At 40.3% G+C, this 21,390-nt stretch overlaps 1 protein-coding gene across 7 annotated transcripts in view; it reads right to left on the reverse strand.

Moving 5' to 3' along the window:
* Window positions 1-2,633: 2,633 nt before the first annotated feature.
* The window catches only part of FCHSD2 (FCH and double SH3 domains 2), a 288,868-nt gene continuing 270,111 nt past the window's right edge, over window positions 2,634-21,390 (reverse strand). For 2 of the 7 annotated variants that reach the window (XM_081539493.1, XM_081539495.1), the window contains 7 exons: window positions 15,434-15,568; window positions 10,228-10,305; window positions 9,924-10,101; window positions 9,407-9,627; window positions 7,549-7,678; window positions 7,324-7,406; window positions 2,634-4,775 (listed from right to left, as the gene is read on the reverse strand). In XM_081539493.1, coding sequence (XP_081395619.1) covers window positions 4,692-4,775; window positions 7,324-7,406; window positions 7,549-7,678; window positions 9,407-9,627; window positions 9,924-10,101; window positions 10,228-10,305; window positions 15,434-15,568 — 909 coding nt within the window. In that variant the 3' untranslated portion in view covers window positions 2,634-4,691. Of the gene's footprint in view, window positions 4,776-7,017; window positions 7,213-7,323; window positions 7,407-7,548; window positions 7,679-9,406; window positions 9,628-9,923; window positions 10,102-10,221; window positions 10,306-15,433; window positions 15,569-21,390 lie in introns of those variants that run through there. The other 5 variants (XM_081539492.1, XM_081539494.1, XM_081539496.1 and 2 more) reach the window with 3 other exon arrangements.

Consider the following 21,390-nt stretch of genomic DNA (forward strand, 5'->3'; position numbering starts at 1 on the left):
AGAGATCAATCCTGGGTGTTTGTTGGAAGGTCTGATGTTAAGGCTGAAACTCCAATACTTTGGCCACCTCATGCGAAGGGTTGACTCATTGGAAAAGACCCTAATGCTGGGTAGGATTGGGGGTGGGAGGAGAAGGGGACGACAGAGGATGAGATGGTTGGATGGCATCACCGACTCGATGGACATGGGTTTGGGTAGACTCCGGGAGTTGGTGATGGACAGAGAGGCCTGGCGTGCTGCAATTCATGGGGTCGCAGAGTCGGACACGACTGAGCAACTGAACTGAATTGATACTGGTTGTGTTAAGTTGTAGGATTTGGGGACAAATTACAACTATATCCTTATAAACTAAAATTTCTGTAACTTGGTTGTATTTTCGTCATGAAAAACAGCTTCATAATGAGCAATTAAATGCAAAGATTCAGCCAGATTGTGTCATAAAGCCATTCAGAGGCCGAAGAAATAACTTGCCTCACTACTGAAAGCTTTGGCTGGGTTCCCTGTGCAGTGAGTGATGGGTGCAGCCCAGGGAGATTACAACCCAGAGGAGTTTGCTTTGGCCTGGTGGAGAGTCCAGTGGCTTGAATCTTCAACTTCTGGCCATTCCGAAAAGTCTGTTTCAGTAGTCTTCTCAAATACTGTGACTTTTTTGTGTGATGTTTTCATTGTGCATCTAGAAACTGAACTTACCTGGAACATCAAGGTTGGGTGAATCCTTGGAAATCATCTCATTCTGCTTCTTTTAAAGCTGAGGGGTGTGGCAGCCCAGTGGAAAGGGCATCCATCAAGAGGTGGCAGGGAGGGCTGAGGCTGCAGGATATCCTCTCACTTGTTTGGGTCTGCCTGTGGCTGTGGGCTGGGGGTGGGTGGGGTGGGTTACAGAGGAAAGGGATTCAGGTGATGTGCTGTGAATCTGGTTTGGCTGCCTCTCATTTAGTTCCTATGATGAAGGAGGCCCCGGTATAACTATGATACAGGGGTGAGGCAATCAGCTTAATTCTGTCCCCTGGTCATAGACCAGGCCTCTGGTATCACTGGTAGTCTTAAATGTGAGCAGCTTTCATTAGCAGGGGAAGACAGAAGATGGAGATGATATTAATGTGTACTGATAGCCCTTAACATATTTATGGTAAGGCACTTTCACACCCACTCCTTCCTTTGGGCCTTATGACAACTCTGGAAGGACAGCAAGGAGCAGTTCTGTAGGGGAGGTGCTGAAGGTGGGGCATTGATGCTAAGGAAGACCACCCTGTGCTGCACACTTCACATATCCTTCTTGGAGCCACAGCATTACTAGGTTTCTGATGGGGACACTGAAGCTAGGTCCCATAGCTGTCAAGTGGGACCCAGGATTTAACTCAGACCTTCTGAGTCCAAAGTCCACGTTGTCTTCTATGCTGTTGCTGGAGTGTCAATGGATATAATCATTTTGGAGGCCAATTTGGCAACATCTGACAAAATTAAATCTATACATACTTTTTGTAGTGCTAGTGGTAAAGAACCTGCCTGCTAGCGCAGGAGATGTAAGAGATGCAGGTTCGATCCCTGGGTTGGGAAAATCCCCTGGAGGAGGGCATGGCAACTCACTCCAGTATTCTTGCCTGGAGAATCCTGTGGACAGAGGAGCCTGGTGGGCTACGGTCCACAGGGTTGCAAAGAGTTGGACATGGCTGAAGCAACTTAGCACACAGCATGACAAAATTAAATACACATGTACATTTTTAATTCTTAAATTACATATTTAGGAATTTACCTGATATTTTTACTGGAACAAATTTATAAACAATTAGGTTAAAAAGTATTAATTTCAGCTCTCTGATAGCATGAATGGATACAACCTCAACATCCATCACTACAGGAATGTTTAAATCATGCTGTACCCAATGGAATATAATGCTGCCTTCAGAAAGAATGAGGTAAATCTAAATGTGTTATATAATTTCACATATGAAAATGCAGTGTTGGCACATGTAAGTTCTATACATAGAAAACGTCTGGAAGATTACATATCACACTTGCCCAGCTCTGGAAGAGGAGGATTGTGGGGCCCCTTCCCAAACAGTGGTCGTCACTGGGGTGGCTGGTAGCCAGATGGACTCAGCTTTCTACCTGGAATCCTCCAGCCACCCCTGGACAGTAAAATCTCCTTTTCTTGCCTTATGACTCCTCAGGGTAGAGGTTTAGGAAAAGGACAGAGGAGTACAGACTGCCCACTGCCTGGGAGTCAGCAGTCACATCAATCTGAGGGGACTCAGTGGCCTCCTTCTGGCCCTCGCAGCTGCAGATTTGGGGCTCCCTCCTCAGCCCCCTCAGCGCATTGTCTGCCTCTCCTTTCCAGCACATATCATACAGTACTATCCTCAGGTGTATACTTTTTTTTTTCCTCCATGGAGAGAACCCTGACGGCCAAGGCCACAACTTACTTATTTTTATCTCTAGCATTCAGGGTATTATCCCTGGCAGGTGGGTGGCATGAAGGGTTGTTTGTCCCATGGATGGGTTAATTTACTTCCCTCTCTGTGTATCTGTTGTTAAGATTTAAAGGAGGGCCTGAGAGTGTCTCTAAAAGAAGCATTGTCTATTTGGAAAAGCCTGTTTACCCAAATCTTCTTATAAGAAAAACTTAGAAAACGTTAATTCCATTTTTTTTATTATTCAACATTTTATACATAATAAATACAAAGTTTTTACAGCCACTGTAAAGAAAGCACTTCTGCACAGAGGCGCCTCCTCTGAGCCCAGCCCTGTGCACTGTGACGCGGGGTTACATGTCCTGAAGGGACGGGTTCTTATTAAAAAGGAGGCATATTTTTACAACTTCGTTTTTTTTTTAAAATAAAATTAGCAGCTCTTCCAAAAAATATTTTAAAATATAACAAAAGATTTCAAATAACTCTCTGAGAATGTGGAAAACCCAGATTCAAGGACAATTTTGCTAGCTAAAGAGAGAATACAAGACTGGGTGGCAAGAACTGCCCAATTTCAGCACTTTGAAGATTTTTAAAGTGCTTTGAAGATTTTTAACTTGTCCACAAACTTTAAAATCTTAAAAAAAAAACCCACCCTTTTAATTTCTTTTGTAAACTTAAGAATAAGTTTGATAAACACAAAAAGACCTCAAATAGATCAACAGGTTAAGAAATGCCAAAAAAAAAAAAAAAAAAAAAATCCTCAAATCACAGAGAAGATTCATCAGTGGGTACTGTCACTGAAGTGATCAAATGACTATCTGAAAACTTCTTCAGCTATGACCTTATTTCTGGTCAAAAATCCCATGGGGACATTTGGCGAGCATTTCAAGTTTTTAGAGACTCTTAGGAGGGATGGCATTTTCAAAACAAAAGACAACTTTTGGATTAAATTCTGAAAATTTTGATTTCTTAAAAAAAAGAAAAAAAAAGCAACTGGCAAACATCCCTTAGTCCTTAAGTAATGCACTCCCTATCTTCCATAGGAGGTCGAGGGCCACCAGAGGCCTCTGGAAGCCACTGCTGTGGGTTTGTTAGTCTGCAGAGAAGGCTCCTCCTGGCTCTCCCTGTGACATGGAGAACTTGTCCTTTCCTTGTCAATTTGCACCGTGCAATCCTTTTGTCATTCTTCATAGGAAGCTGGTTTACTCCTTGAGCCACAGATTCTTCCTCCAAAGGAAATGTCAGGTCAGTGGGACCTGGGAAGCTGCATTTTATGTGGTGGGTGGCTGCTGGTCTGGGCCAGCCACAACTTGGCTGCCTGGGCCAGTGGACTAGCTTGGGAATAAAATAATGCTAGGTGCCTCCCCAGTAGAGAAGCTTGACAAAGCAAGTATGTGTCCCCAGTTTTATCAAGACATTCAAATTCTAAGGATACTGGTCATGATAGTATATGCTGCAAAAATTAAGATGAAAAAATACCCAAATATAAAAAGAACACTAAGTCGGCTCATTGTAGATCTAGAAGCTCCATTTCTGCTTTAGCCGCAGCCTCCTTTCTATTAGTCTATGTGATGGACGAGATTTGGCTACTAGTTCAGCCCCTCCATGTTAGCTCCGCTAATACTAAATGAATGGCATAAATATTAATACAAAGGACACTGTTAATTGGTTTAAATCTGTTAGCTGTGGAAGAGATGTGCATTATTGCAATCGGTGCTAAACTCAGGGCAGTCTACTTTTTTCCAATAAGGTTTCAGTTTCTCAGTTTGGGGACCAACTGTGGGGAGGAGCCAGCCTCTCCTAAAATCCCTCCTGCTGCTTCCTTATGTAGCCAACATGATCTGATTAAACTCAATCAGATAAGCCAAAGCCACTTGAAGAAAGACGAGAATCTTTGCCACGTCCTCGTGGCCACAGTAATATACTGTACGAGTGCACATGATCAGTATCTCTGTGACTGTGCCCTGAACGAGGCCTGGTCTTGAGTCTCATAAAAAAATGGGTCCCTAGTAGGCAAGAGGACTGTCCCCCTTCTCTGCTTCTAGGGCCCACTAGGATTTGTGCTGTGCTAGGAGAGATGACATAGAAAATGACAACGAAAAAAGGCACGAAATATTAAAAACGTGGGAGGTGTCAACCAGGCCACCCGGTCACATATAGTCTCCTTGTTTTTGCTCTGTTCGAGTCATCATCATGCAAGCAAAGGTGCCTAAAAAACAAGACTGGCCAAACTCCAAGCCTGGCCTTGATTGTAGCAGTAACGAACAGGCAAACCCATCATCACACCAGTGTGATTTCCACATCCTCGATCTTCTCTGCGGGCCTTCGGTGGTTCTGCGTAGGAGGAGGGGGAGCTGCCCGGACCTGAGCAGGAAACCATCACATGGTCAGTCAGCTTCCCGATTCAGTGGCTGAAGCATCGAAATCCGACCAGTCATTTATTCAAGGACATGGGCACCTGAGGGCTCTCAGAAATGTTCTAGGCATGTGCTTTCAACTTAATTTTCATAGCTTCTTACATTGAGAAGGACGGACTGCTCTGGATGAAATGTGAAACTCACGACTCAGGTTCTTCCCTGGGCTGAAAGCCTCATGGCCACAAGAGTCTTTGTAGTCCTGAAAACCTTGGCCCAAGCAAAGGCCTAGAGTTGGAAGCGAGAGAGAGCAATGCTTGGAGAACTGAAAAACCTTTAAACATGTCTTGGAAGGAGAGATGCAAGAGATGAGACTAGAGAGACAGGCTGGGGTAAGTCATGAAGGGCCTCATTAAGTCATATTTAAAAATCTGAGCTTTATTCTGTAGGCAAAGAAGAGTTTTGAGGGGTTTTAAGCAGCAGTATCAAATGTGTGAAAAGATGACTCAGGTAAAAGTTTGAAGAAAAGAGTGGTGGAGGGCAAGAATACAGGTTGGCAGTTTTGGAGCCTCCTGTGGTAGTCTGAAAGAGAGCTGATGTTGATTGGCACTGGGGGAATAGAGGGGGACAACTTGAAGTCGTTTCTAGGTAACCTGGCAGGCCTTGCGATGACTCTTCATGAAAGGCAGGGTCAGGGAGGTGTCACGAGTGATGCCAGAGCACTAGCAGGATAGGGGTACCACTCACCAGGACGGGAAATATGGGAGAAGGATGATGTCTGGGAATGAAGATAATTAACTAGTTTTTTGCCGAGTTTTGGGGGTTTGCTATATATACACTGAGATTTCCACAGATCTGAAGCTCAGAGAAGAGATTGGATAGGTAGTTATAAATCTGAGAGTTGTCAGTAAATAAATGGTTATCAAAGTCTTGGAAGTAAATGAGATAACTCAGGAGTAAGTTTAACGACTTTGAGAGCAGTAGCCCTGGGATTCCTCTGGTTGCTCAGTGAAGCATTTGCCTTGCAATGCGGGGGACATGGGTTCAACCCCTAGTCAGGGAACTAAGATCTCACATGCCATGGAACAACTGAGAGGCCGACCTGAGTGCCCCAACTACTGAGCCTGCACACAGCAGCTACTGAAGCCTGTGTGCACTGAAGCCCACACTACAGAGTCCGTGTAGCGCATCAAAAAGATCCCACATGATGCAACAAAGATCCCACTTGCTGCAACTAAAACCTGACGCAGCCAAACAAATAAGGGGAAAAAAAAGGAAGCGGTCAGTGGATGGAACTCTGAGAAGCATCAACAGCGTTGGATAAAGGCAGAGAAGCCCTCACAGGTCAATGAAAAGGAAGGCCAGGAAGTAGAAAGCAGACCAGGAAAGTGTGGTGGTACAAATGGGTCCACTTCTCTCCACTACTGCTCTTCCCCACTAGTTCACATTACTGTCCTCTCTTGCTTGGACCATTGCTCCAGCCTCCTAACAACTCCCTATGTCCATTCTGTCACTTTCCATTCATTCTTCACCTAGCTGCCACAGTAGTGTTTTAAAAATGCACAGCTGGGATGTCCCTGGTGGTCTAGTGGTTAAAAAACTGTCTTCCAATTCAAGGGATGCAGGCTTGATCCTTGATTGGGGAACTAAGATCCCACATACTTCAAGGCAACTAAGCCCACTCGCTGTAACTAAAGAGAAGCCCATGCCCAGGGACAAACAGCCTACGTGCTACAATTAAGACCAAGTGCAGCCAACATAAAATTATAAAAATCAGTAAGTAAAAATAATTTAAAAAAATGCAGAATCAGTCATATCACTGTCTGGCTTACAATCTTACAACAGCTTCCTATCACATTTAGGATCACGAACCAAGTCCTTAACAAGGCACTCAGTATCTGCTGGATGAACAAAGACAAAGGTTGTAAGTGGCTCAAAGAACTGTGTCAAATGCTGGTAAGAGGGTCTAGGAAAATAAAACTGCAAATATAACTAGATTACCATGTGGAAGTTATGACCCTGGAAGAACTGTTTCACAGTGAGGTGGTGGGACGGATTCGATGGCAGCCGAGTGAGGGGTGGGTAGAGGTGATCACTTGTAAAGAATAGATTTTCTTTGAGAATAGAAGCTCTCAAACCTCAAAACAGCATGTATCTTATTATATCATCTCACTGCCTGTCAAAGAGGCAAGTAGAGGCCTGGAAAAAAAGTTCTCAATAAATGCCTGCTGGAAAAAAAAAAAAAGCTTCTGTTTCACAATTGGACTGCTTTAATGCTCACAGAGCTTGTTATAATTTAAATATACTTTCCATAGCTGTCACCTGGCAATCTCACCATGGCTCAGTGAGGAAAGTGCCAGCGTAATAAGCTAGACCTTCCAAAATGTGTTTATTTCTATAGCCTTCCTTTTCCAGAGCTCTGTTTAACTTCCCAAGTCCATCGCAACCTGGCATGGAAAGAAATAGTAACAACACAGGGGTCATGGAGCTCCATTAATTTCTAACTTTCAGTCTGGAAGAACTATGCACTCTATTACTCTGCTAGATAAAAGACTTACAGGTCGCAGTTTCCCATATGCGGTCTCAGGAGTATGCCTGGATGCCTGCGAGAATCCTGGAGATTCGGCATGGAAGCTGTTTTCTAAGGGAGGGAATCAAAGAAGCTCAATTTATTTGTGTTGCTGAGCAATAAAGATGCTAATTCAGATCTGTTTACCCTTCAGATGAACACATGGCTTTCTGAATGAAAGTGTATTTTGATACATGCCCAGGAGACCTCTTACCGTTTGCTGAAGGAGAGCGGGGGAAGTACTGGGAGCCCCTCTTATCTGGGCTGGGGTAAGGGCTGCTGGGAGGCTGGTCGTACAGCGGCAGTGGAGGCAGGGAGCCGGGAGGTTTGGGGGAAGGAGAGACCTGCAGCAAAGGGAAAAGAGGTTACATAGTGCTCACTTCAGGAAGGAGACCAGCTGGCTTCTCTGACTGCTCCTGGCAAATTACCTTTCTCTGGAGCTAAGTTATGATTGTTAACTTTTTTGACCAGCCTCATTAGAAGCAAATGAGCCTAGTTTGATGGCTAAGTTGAAGATGATCTCTCTTGGTAAAATGTCACATGCATGCTAAGTCGCTTCAGTTGTGTCTGACTCTTTGTGACCCCGTGGATTGTAGCTCACCATGTGTCTCTGTCTGTGGGAATTCTCCAGGCAAGAATATTGGAATGGATTGCCATGCCCTCCTCCAAGGGATCTTCCCGACCCAGATATCGAACACACGACTTTTATGTCTCCTGCGCTGGCAGGCAGGTTCTTTACCACTAGCACCACCTGGGGAGCCGCACTTGAAAACATGCAGGTTATTTTTAAGTATATTTTGATATTGATTTCTAACATAATTCCACAGTGCTAAGAGAACAGACTCTGTATGATTTCAATACCTTTAGACCATGACATTTTTGCACCTTGTTTTATGTCCCTGGATATGTTCGTGTCTCCTAATTTACAGTCTATGGGAACTTAAAGAGAATATGTATCCTACTATTGTGTGAAAATTGTATAAATCTTAATTACGTTGAATTGGTTCACAGTGCTTTTCAGGCCTACTATATCCTACTTCTCTGTATATTCATTCTACTAATGTTTGAGAGTTTGATATTGAAACTCCATCTAAAAATCTACTTAAAAAATAATTGTAATACATGGAGGAACTATATGCAACCTTGCTCTGTATTTTCCAAGTTTCCTATGAATGTGTTATCATCCTTTCATAATTAAAAAAAAGTAAAATAAAAAAGCAAATGAGCCTAGAATAACCATACTACCACCAGTTTTGTGTTGCATTTAACTTTTTCTTTCCATAGATTTCATTATACTACTCATTTTAGTTTAAATTAAACAGTTACCAAGCCAAACCATTCTCTAGAATTCTATTGAAAACATATCAAATTAGTCAATTCAGTGAAGAACAAAAAAAGGACAAGTTGTATTTTTCAGTGAAGATAAAATAATTGGCTCAGTTTCTGACTTCCCCAGGGTTTGTAATTGTCACGTTCAGTGGTCATAATACTGTACAAGCAAGATGGGAAGACATATTCCTTATGGTCCTGGACCTGCCAGGCCTGTTGTGACATATCTGAATTAGGAGTTTCCCGTAAAAACAGATTTTGCTATTATGAAGTAAGCCTTGGGCCACATGAGTACATGGGGCTCTGGTAGTCTCATTAGTTCTCTGAAAAGGACTAGCAGGACCTGGGCTGGGCAGGGAGGTTCTGACACTGAGAGAGAGAAAGAGTGTGCTAATATTTTTACTGTATAAACTAACCACCGAGACAATACATTCCCTCTCTGGTTTTTTTATTTCTCCTCACCAAACCAGTCTTTTGTAGGTCACACAGAGTTTAGTATTTTGGTTCCTCAATTCAGAGAACAGAATGTGGGAGACATGAAGTGTAATACAGTCATTGCACAAGAGCCTGACTGACAAGTCTCTGCTTCCTAAATTCAGTCTTGTGGAAACGTGGCAACCAAAAATTGGCAGTGGCAAGGGTGAGGTCGAGACCACAGCCCACTTCTGTGTGGGTCAACAGACTCTTGGGGAGTTATTTTCTTTAAACATCTTTTAACTCCGCTTTCTTCCCCTGTTGTGCACCTGAATCTCTTGCATCCATGGAGTGTCACCATTTTCTGAGGCTGAAAGTTCTTCCACTAGCACCGATGGGAAAACTCCAATCCGCCCATTGAATTCTCCTTCCCAGAAGCCATCGTCATCCTGGTTTTCTTTGTTCAAGATTCGGATGATTGCTCCCTCAGGAAAAGATAATTCATCATCTGTCTGGCCCTCGTAGTCATAAAGTGCTTTCACGAAACAGACTAGGTGGCAAGAGAGAAAAATGCAGTAAGAACACTGACTACCAGGGAATTCTTACAACCACCCCAGGCACCAGTGACAACCTAAAGAGCGTCGAACGGAACAAGAGCAGAGCTGTAATTTTGTACTCACAGAAGAGCAACTCTAAGGTTCTACTGTACAGGATACATGTGGCCAAATAAATACATTACAGAAAGGGAATAAACCCATGCTTTTTAACCAACTGAAGGCTGACTCCAGGGTAATAGGGTTTATGTCAAATGTGACCAAATAAAGAGTGCCTTGCTTCAGTCTTTACCACTGGCATCTCCGTTGAGGCTGCCTGAAACGAGTTCGGCCTCCGTGGAATTGCTGGATGTGTGTGACCGACTGTCCAAGGCAGCCAAGGACTGCAGCATGCTCAGCAGACTGTTCGAGGTGGGAAACTGTAGGTACTTTTCTGGCACATAACCCACTTGGCCGACTTTATTTCGAGCCTGAGTAAAAGACATGTGACAAAACAGGTTTGCACACACAATCTGGACAGGGTACAACAAGAACCAAAACAAACTCCTGAAAATGTCACAAGAAGGGGTGATATGAGCAAAGGAATATACCTTTACCCAGTCTTCCATATCTCCATCTTCAATCACTTCTAACACCTCATGTTCCTCAATGGTCAACTCATCTGGTTGAGAAGCCTGCAATGTAGGATGGTCATGGACAAAATTAAAAAGGTTAGATAAAGAGCAGATGTGAACTGATCATAACAAAAACTGGGGATCAAAATATTGAAATGATTTTGAAAAACGTATTGAACATAAAAACTTGAGTGTTGTAAAACTATCATAATGAGGTGAAGTTTTACTTAAAAAACTAAACAAAATAAAGCCACAACAAAAACTGGAGAAACGGAATCCTCAAGAGGCAGCCAGGCTCAGTGAACATAGCACTCTGCTGGAGTAGGGGACCTGGGTTCCAGCTCCAGCTTATGTATCTATTGGTAAGTTATTCAACTTCTTGATGCCTCCATTTCTTCAAAATGACAATCCCGCCATTCTCGGGAAGATGGGGGGGTGGGGTCAGTGTGGGATGAATAAGCACAGAACCATGATGGTTTGGGAAGCACAGGCAAAGGAGAAAGCAGTGAATCAGAACTGCACTACAGGGCTACAGTGGAGGTGCAGGCTGTGAAAATGCAAAGAGCTATGTATATGGATTGAATGACAGCTTGAGCAGTGCCTGGAATTGGTCTCGAATCACCATAAAACAGTGGCCAAGAGAAATAAGTTGTAGGAGAGAAATGATTGATATTGGTCAAGGCTTGGATTTATTATGCTCCAACTTAACTGTAGACACTGGGCTGATCCATTTGGGTGCTTCTGCAGAAGTTGCTGTGACTTTTTTAATTTTAAAAGTAAATAAAAGCAGGAGTCCATTGGCACTGGACACCCAAATGCTGCCCGTGAGGCTGTAGAATCTGAGGGCAAACTCTCAGGGACTCTGCAGAGGGGTTAGAGGAAGAGACTTTGTTTCCTGAAGAGACTTGTCTGTCACATGTAACAGGAGGGATCTGCAGGCATCTTCTGGCTCCTAGTGAACAGTTTTAAAATCTTTCCCCAAGTCTCAAGATCAGTGAAAACTATCAGTTAAGACCATATAGTTTTTCAGATTTCACAGTCTCAAAGTATAAAAATATCTCCAAGTTACACAAGCAAAAATAAGGCAAGACTCATTTCCCATTACATGTACATTTCATCAAACCCAGATTCTGGACATTGCTGTAATAGCTGCTTGAGATAGAAAAACATTATTGAAAATGGCTGACTAATCATAGAAATACTCCGGGATCAGAATTTTAAGCAGATTACCTCTGACCTCAAAATAAGAGAAAAAAAAGAGTCCACTGATTTCTGATGGCTTTTCCAATGGAATTTCTTCACTAATCTGAAACCACACTATGCCTTGAATATACCAGAAAAAGGCACCTATATAACAAAGATGTTTTTCCTAATTCTGTGGCAAAACTTCTAAAAAGTTATCAATACAACCAGATTTCAATGTGTGTGAGAGCAAAGCAGGAGAGTTAAACACCTTTAAATATATTGCTGCCCTTGTAGAAAAGTCATGAAGGTCCATGCAAGTTGTCCAACATTGTTATATAAGCAGTGCTATATATAGCATTGTTATAGTAGCTTGATCATACCATACCTAAGCAATGACCAATTCTTTCACTTGACAAGGTCAAGTCCTTTGCATGACACTCAAGACTCTGTGGTCTCCTGATGTTTTGGCCGCAGGAAACTAATCCCTAGTATCTGAATATACCATGTTATGTATTGTCTCTATGCCTTCCTTCCAAGAGGCCTCGATCCCTCTTTCCCATCTGGTAACTGGAATTAGATTACTGTGAGTTCAAGTCCAGCTTCAGTCTGTTTCTACAGGCAAGTGACTGTAAGACCTTTCAGAGCCTCAGTTTTCTTTTTTATTCCTATTACAATGTAAGCTCCATGAAGGCAGAGATTTCTGTCTGTGTTGATCAATGCTGTATCTCCAAGCCTAGAAAAGAGCACAGCATGGTACATGGAAGGTACTCAAGTAATATTTGTTCAATTGATGGATTAGTTGATAATTTCTTCCTTATAGGATTATTGAAGGGATTAGAAATATATATAAATATATATATATATATTGATACCAGGCACACAGGAATTCATAAATAGTAGCTATTATTATTACCCATGATTTGATGCCTGGCTTATATGTATACCAAGACGACCCACAATGAGCTGGTTGCTTTTTCCTCCTTTTATTCTTATAAGGCTTTGGGCATCCCTCTAACACTGACTACTATGGCATTCAAGTTAGTTGTTTGTACTTGTGGGCTTTCTAATAGAATGACTTCTTTAAGGCAGGGAAGGTAATTCTTCTTACTCATCCCAACCAAGGACAGCAAGTGGTCAGTAAATGCTTATTAAATAAACACATGGTCACACACTACCTCATGAAGTCCTGATATACAGTGACTGCCAGAACCCCAGAAGCAGCCATGCCCTCTGTTTCCACCACCACCTCTCTAAATTTCCTGTTTTCTGTTAAAACAATACGCTTTTTCCTGATCGTCAAAGTGATAAATGTTCACTGTAGAAAAGCTACAAATAGGTATAATCGAGATCTTAAGGTAGTACAACTTGGTATCTTACTTTCTTGACATATCATTTCTTCTTACAAAAAAACCTCAAATGTAATTTTTCAATTATCCTCATAATATTCTGTTATGGTTATATTATATGAATGGTTAATTTATTTAATTATTTCCTTATTGGACTGCTAACTTTGCTCTTATAAAGTAGTACTATGATGAAAAAAAATTTTGTACCCAGAATATTTTTCTATATTGTGGGTCACTTCCTTAGGACAAATGCTAGCAGGGTCAAAGTGACAAGCATTTTTAAGTCTTTTGAAACAAATCCTTAAATTTAGCTTTTCTTTGCTCTTGCTAGATTAATTCAGGCTTTCTTTGCTGGTCTGGACCATAGGAATCACAACTAGGCTTATAGTTAAGCCTCTACTCTAATCTACCCTCTCTGGAATATCTATACCATGAACAGGGTTACATTATTTTAAAGCCCAGTCTGATTTTAGGACACGCGATGGCTTCCTTCAGCCAGGATAGAAGCCAAACCTTGGTGTGATCTACAGGTCTATCTGACATCTTTACTTCCAGCTGCTCTGTTTCCCAGGTTTGATGCTCACACACCACTGAGTTTAACATTTCCTGGACACTCTATTATCTCATCAAACTGTGTCTCTGCATCTGTTGTTTGTTTAGAAGGCTCTTTACCTTCTCTACCTCATCATTGTGACTAGAAAGATCTTACTCCTCACCTCACTGAAATGCTACCTTATCTGCAAAATTCCTCAGGTGCAATAATCACTCAGATACTTAGGATCCTCTCCATTTAAAGACCTTAAATTTTAATTCTGGAACTTCAGAGTAAACATAACACTGAGACAGAAGACAAGGAAACAATCCCAACCTAGTTGTATCATATTTTAAAAACATTGTACGAGTGTTTTAAAGATGACTTCAAATTTTCAGAAGATTATCAAAACAGTTTACATTGGGAAGACAAATCCCAACTCTTTTAGAAAAGAAGAAGTATTGTTAAATATATAATAAAAGGATGTTAAGTGAAAAGAAGTCTGGTAATCACTGATATTGAGGAGTAAATAATGTCAGTTTTTCACTCTCCAGGCATGGTGCTGGTGGGAGTGAGACTATTCCACGTATGCTTAAGATTCTCTCCACATACTTCTTCTGTTGTTGTTCCTCAAGCATGGCATTAACATGAAAGGAATTCATTAAAATTAAAGGGATGCATTTGTTCATGCTTTCCCTACATCATTCATTTATTCGTTCCACAATTATTTCCTGAGGACCAACTATGTGCCAGGCACTGTCCTATGTGCTGAAGACGTATATGCAAGGCACACAAAGTTTCTGCCAAATGTGAAAACAAACAAGATTGAGTTTGGTTGGTGATAGGTTCTATATAGTATCAATTAAGAAATGAGGACAGAAGGGCAATGGGATAGAGTAGTGACTAGGAAGCTGGTTATGTATTTAGGTGGTCAGGGGAAACCTGAGGAGGCACTATTTGAGTTGAGCCTATATGAAGAGCAGTGGGCAGCCAACCAAGAATTGGGAAAAGACAGTTCTAGGTAAGGGAAAGCAAGTGCAAAGTTGTCAAGTCAGGAAGGAGCACAGTGCTTGTGAAGACTGAAAGGCAGCCAGAGTTGCTAAAGTGTAGTGAGTAGGTTCAGTGGGTTGGTCTGACATGAAGCTAAGGAGACTGGCAGGGGCCAGATCAGTCTGGACATTACAGAGCCTAGTAAAGAGTTGGTGTTTCTTTGTGTGATGGAAAGCTTAAAAAGAGTTTTAGGCAGGGGAATAAAATAATCTCCTATGTGTGTTAAAGATAGGTTTGGCTGTAGGGTGGAAAGTGGACTCTTGGTAGACAAGTATGAAGAAGGGATACAATTATTAATTTTGTTTTACACTAATCAAAGTAATGGCCTAGACCAAGATGTGAAATGTGAATGGATTCTGGATATGTTTTGGAGGTGGACTCAACAGGACTGGCTACTGACTGGGAGTGAGGAAACGAGAGGAACTGGGAAAAGAAACTCAATCTACTTTGAGTAAAAAGTTAATGTGAAAGCAGGGCAGGGGTGAGAGAGATTAAAAACTATTATACCAAATCAGGTTTGGAAGTTAAAAGATAAATCTATTTATCCAGGTCTCTGCTAAACCTGGAAACAAGAGGTGGTTATATTAATATTAGGATAGGCAAAGTTTAACAAAACTGTTTTTTCAAGCAATTTTACTTTAATACCAATTTTGAAAACTATCCTAATGGAGAGCCTTGTGCCAAGCAGGCAACTGATAAGGAGAGGAGTTCTATTTACAGAAAATTTACTAGATGCCAGGGACTGTGCTAAATGCTTTGCTATACAAGTGTTATCTCATTTAGTCTCCACATTAGCCCTATAGTATTATCCCCATAATATAGATAAGAAAACTGAGGCTCACAGTGACCAAGGGACTAGCGTGGTTATGTAGCTTGTAAGTGGCAGAGACAAGATTTTAACGAGGCCGTCTGACAGCAGAGCCTAGACTCTTCCTCATTATGTTCCATTGCCTCTAATATGAACGGAACACCAACATTATGGTAAGTATAGCATAAGAGGTTGGGTAGATACCGTTACTTGTATCTTCAGAGTTGTCACAATTTAACATGAGAAATATGTTAGAGAAATACAAACCTTATAGGAATAAACAACTTTGCAGGTGAGTGGATAATTTCTTAAGGTACCAGAAGGGCTGGAACTGCTGTCATCAAAAACGTCCATGTTGTCCTCAAACTCTTCTCCTTCTTCTCTTTCAGTATCTGCATTAAGCTAGGAAAAATCAGAGGCCACTGGCTCGCTTACTTAGTTACTTCAAGAAGATGCATGAAAGCAGCAAACAGGATTGTTTCAAAGTGTTAATTTACTCATTCAACTGCACATAGGAAAGTATCTGTTCTGTTCTCACTTGCATTTTTCATGTTATAAAAGGACTGAGATTTTTTTTTCTTTTTAAAACCAAGAGTCAGTTAAATACTGACTAATGAAGGCCTCTTACCATTTTAAACTGATCATATTAGCAAACATTAAAAAGATTTCTAAATGCTACCATTGATGTAGAGAAACAGGTTTTCACCTATGGCTGGTTTAAACGTAAACTGGTACATCCTTGGGAAAAAAAAAAAAAGCCTGCACAGCAACAAAGACCCAGCACAGCCAAAAACAATAAATAAATAAAATTACTTAAAAAAATAGATGTGGATAAATTAGAGCATGTGTGCTCTGCTGGTAGGAATGTAAAATGATGTAGCTGCTTTGGAAAAATGCTATGATGGTTCCTTAAAAAGTTTAACATAGAATTACCATATAATCCAGCAATTTCACACTTCTGTATTCCCAATGCTCTTCAATTTTAATTTCTATTCTATTCTTTCAATTATTTTTCCCAAAAGAGTGTGAAAGCAGGGATGTGAATAGATATTGTATACCAATGTTGACAGCAGCATTATTCACAATAGCCGCAAGGTGGAAGCAACCCAAGGATCCACTGAGATGGGTGGATGAACAGACTGTGGTATATGACAGCAGAATATTACTTAGCTTTAAAAAGGAAGGCCATTCTGACACATGCTACAGTATGGGTGAACCCTAAGGGCATTAATATTAAATGAAATAAGCCAGTCACAAAGAAGATAAATACTGCATGATTCTACTTATATGAACTATCTAGAGTAGTCAAATTTATAGAGACAGAAGGTAGAATGTTGGTTGTCAGGGATTTGGGGGCTGGGGGAATGGGGAGCTACTGTTTAATTGGTACAGAGTTTCACTTTTTGCAAGATGAAAAGAGTTCTGGAGATGGATGATAGTTATGGTTGCACAAAAAAATGTGAATGCACTTAATGCCACTGAACTTTGTATTTGAAAATGGTTTAAATGATGAAGTTTATGTTATATATATTTTTCCACAGAAAAGGGCACAGTTTCTTTTGAAATGTAGCACAAGGAAAATAAATCCAGTTTCAATGTATATAACTGGCCATAGCTAAAAGGCATATATTAATCAAAATGGTATTAAGTGTAAAATGTATTTATCTAGAGTATTGTCTATTACATTAAAATGCAAATAACACTTAAACGAGCATAAACATCTGACGGAGGTAGGTAGAGTAAGAAGGACTAAGACTAGAGAACAGAGGAGATTGGCTTGTTCTATATACCTCTGAACTATAAACAAAAAGTATGTTTTACTTTTTAAATTAAAAATCCAGTAAAGAAGAAATAAAATAAGCTCAAAGGTTTCTTGGTTTCTAGTCACATACAACACTTATTTGGCTACTTTTCCCAATGTTCAAACACATAAAGGCACTAAGGTTTACACAGTAAGGATATAAGGAATGGACCATCAGAATTGGGCCTTATGGTAGAACAATTAATTAAAATATCAAACACCTACTAAATGCTGAACACTAAGCTAGGCTCTGAGATATGAAATGAAGGACATAGTCTGCTTTGCAGGAGTTCACAACCTAGAGTGGGAAGTCAGCATACCCAAACGCTAAGTGCACAGATGGCCCTGTGAGTGTGAAGAGAGTGACTCGGGAAGAAGGGCAGAGCAGATTTCTGTCCATGGGATTCTCCAGGCAAGAATACTGGAGTGGGTTGCCATGCCCTTCGCCAGGGTATCTTTCGACCCAGGGATCGAACCCTCTTACTCTCCTGCATTGGCAGGCAGGTTCTTTACAACTAGCGCCACCTGGGAAGCCCCCAAACTAACAAACATATTTACATATACTTGGAAGATGCCTTTATATTCTATAAAAGGTTACAGACAACTGTGGGCATTACAAAAAGCAAAACACCCATACATCTATAAAAAAAATTAAAGCCAATGTGAGTAGAGCAAGTTTCCAAAAATACAGTGTAAGGAATGTTAATATGTACTGTGTTTTGGCACTGGGAATCAATTCAAAATGTTTCATCTTGGCAATGTTATCTGATACTAAACATTCTTTTTTTTCTTCTTTATTTTGAATTCATTTTTTGATTCTCACAGAAGGGAATGGAAGGTTGCAGTGACGGCAGCAGGGGTCACTGCTACATGCTTTTGCATCGCTCTTGCAGTTTTCCCAAGTATGTCATCTCAGGACAGCTTCTTCCTTTTTCCTCTTCCACCTTCTGTAACTTAACTGTTGCAACATTTTCTTTTTTTTTTTTTTAACTGTTGCAATGTTTTCTTGACCTAGCATTTCTAAAAGCACATTCTTCCTGTTTCTTAACTGCTCACTTAACCCTTTTCCTTCCTGTCACCTGACAGAATTTTAATCAAAACTATTCTTTCCAGTGGTACTAATAATTTTCCTTTCTGAGATGGTTTTAGGAGCTGACCTCATACTCAGCAAATTACCTCTGAAGGGCTTCATCAGCTTTATGGATCTGACAGACTTGGGTCTGAATGCTGACTATGCCATTTACTTGTTATATGACCTTGGGCAAATTATTTGACTTCTCAACTTCAATTACCTCATCTCTATAATGAAGACAATTACTTCTTAACAAAGTTATCATGAGGATTAAGTGAGGCAATACTTAAACACTTAATATACGCTGGGTACAAAGGAGACACTTAATACATAATTGTTGTTTTTATGAGCAAAGGAGAAGATAGATTAAAAAAAAAAATCTGGTGATATCCAGCTTAGAGGAAGACAGCTCCCTGTAAGTGGCTAGCAAAACCTCTGAATTCCATCTAGACAGAAAATGATCACAGTGAACATCATTCCAAACATAACACAGGTATATTATAAAAGATGATGCTGAAAATATCAGCCAAATGGATTTCTGTTTCCAGGCAAGATGGAGTATCAGGGACCAGGTTTAAACCTTCCAGAAACAACTAAAAAATTGTTCAAAATTTACAAAAGAACAGTTTTCAAGACACTGGACATTATGTGATGAAGAACAGTGATCCTTGAGGGAAACAAACAATTTCCCCAACCTACTATCTGAAAAAAGTTTCCAAAATGAGATACAGCAGGAGGGAACCCAGGAAGAGGTTGGTGATCTACTGGAACTGAAGACACAAAACTGGGACTTCAGGAAGGCCAAAGTGGCTAGGGTTTGCACAGTAAAGTATAATGAAGAAAAGAGAAATGCATAGAGAGAACTCTGGAAATCTGCAGAGGGTCCTCCTTAAGTCTTCAGTTAAGTACTGATCAGCACATGTACATCAAGAACTACCCAAAGCCACTGATAGAACCTCTCAAAGGATTAGAGGGAACCATCCTCAGCGTTCACACAGGCCTGGGAATATTTCCTGTTCCCTCTTAACAGACCAGAAAACCTCACAAGGCATAGGGGGTCAGGTAGAGAAATTAGAAAATCAGTAAGGATGAAGACTTGAACAACACTACAAACCAACTTAATTGACATTTATAGAAGATAACAGCTAACAATAGCAGATTATATATTCTTCTCAAGTACACATGGAACATTTACTGAGATATACCATATAATGGGCCACAAAACAAGTCTTGATAAATTAAAAAGGATTCAAGTATGTTATCTGACCACAATGGAAATAATGTCATTAACAGAAAGGTATCTGTAAAATTCCCACATATTTGGAAACTCAATAACACTTCTAAACAACCCATGAAACAAAGAAGAAATTAAAAGACCAATTAGAAAATATTTAAAATTGAATGCAAATGTTGAACACAATGTATCTGAGTTTGTGTGGTGGTGCTTAAGCAACATGTAGTGGGAAATGTTTAGTATGACATGCCTATACTGAAAAAGAAGTAAAGTCTCACATCAGTGACCTCAGCTTCCATGTTAAAAATATTAGGAAACAGCAAATTAAATCCAAATTAATCAGAAAAAGGAAATAATTAAAAACGAGAGCAGAAATCAATAAAATAAAAAACCAGAAAAACAAAAGGGAAAAAAGTCAATGAATCAAAAGCTGTTTTGTGGTTTTTTTTGTGACGATACATCAAATTTATAAACCTCTAGTAGGATGATCCAGAGAAGGCAATGCCACCCCACTCCAGTACTTTTGCCTGGAGAATCCCATGGATGGAGGACCCTGGTGGGCTGCAGTCCATGGGGTCATGAAGAGTTGGACATGACTGAGTGACTTCACTTTCATTTTTCACTTTCATGCATTGGAGAAGGAAATGGCAACCCACTCCAGTGTTCTTGCCTGGAGAATCCCAGGGATGGAGGAACCTGGTAGGCTGCCGTCTATGGGGTAGCACAGAGTCGGACACGACTGACGCGACTTAGCAGCAGCAGCAGCAGCAGTAGGATGATTAATGGGGAAAAAAAGGAGAAACAAATAACCAACATCAAGGAGTAGTAGCAGTGATGTCACTACAGATCCTCCAGACAATCAAATAATAAAAAATATTATGAACGACTTTATGCCAGTAAATGTGGCAACTTACATGAAACCAACAAATTCTTTGAAAGACACAAATGATCAAGGTCCATTCAAGAAGACTAAGTTGAAGAACCCTATCTCTATTAAAGAAATTGAGTTTGGTGCTTAATAACAAACTCCCACAAAACTCCCCTCCAGGTCCAGGTTCTGGTGAATTCTACTAAACGTTTAAGGAAGAAAAAAATTCTACATAAGCTTCCAGAAAATTGAAGAGGAAGGGATTCAAATTATTTTATGAGACAATCATTATTCCAAAATCAGACAAAAACAGTTTAAGAAAACTATAGACTAATAAAGTATCCGCCATAATCAGACATATAAAACGCTAATCAAAATTTCAACAAATCAATTCTAATCAATATATAAAAAGCATAATAGTTCATCAGGAATGCAAAGTTGGTTCAATACATGAAAAATCATCAGTGTATTTCACCATATTAACAAACTAATAAGAAAAATCATTTAATATTTAGGACTTTCAAGTAGCTCAAACTATCAAGAATCTGCCTGCAATGCAGGAGACTGGGGTTAGATCCCTGAATCAGGAAGACCCTCTGGAGAAGGGAATGGCAATTCAATTGTCCAGCATTCTTGCCTGGAGAATCCCATGGACAGAGAAGCCTAGCAGGCTACAGCCAGTGGGGTTGCAAGGAGTCAGACACGATTGAGTAACTAACACTTCACTTCAACATCCATTCCTATCAGTAAACTAAACAAAAATGGAGAAAACTTGCTTGACATGGGAAAGGGCATCTACAAAAATCCTACCGTGAACATCATACTTAATGGTGAAAGACTATGCTTTCTCCCTAAGTTTGGGAACAATGCAAGAACATCACGTTGTTTCTCACCACTTCTATTCAAGCAGTGTACTGGACACTGGAGCTGTTTCAATAAGGGGGGGAAAGTAAGCATAGAAGGAAATAAAAGGCATTTTGAATTGGAAAGGAAGAAGTAAAACTGTCTTTGTATACAGGTTACATGATTATCTATATAGAAAATCTACATAAAAAATACAATAACTAATGAATGAGTTTAGCAATGTTGTAGGATACAAAATATACAAAAATCAATTGTATTTCTATATGTTAGTAATGAACAATCAGAAGTTGGAATAAAAAAACTATTAGGACAGCATCAAAAACTATGAACTAGAGATAAGTCTGACAAAAGATGTGCAACACCTACACACTGAAAACTATAAAAC

This window comes from Giraffa tippelskirchi, chromosome 11 (assembly GCF_054371585.1).
Source record: "Giraffa tippelskirchi isolate mGirTip1 chromosome 11, T2T-mGirTip1v1.2.pri, whole genome shotgun sequence".
In the NCBI taxonomy this organism is placed as follows: Eukaryota; Metazoa; Chordata; class Mammalia; order Artiodactyla; family Giraffidae; genus Giraffa; species Giraffa tippelskirchi.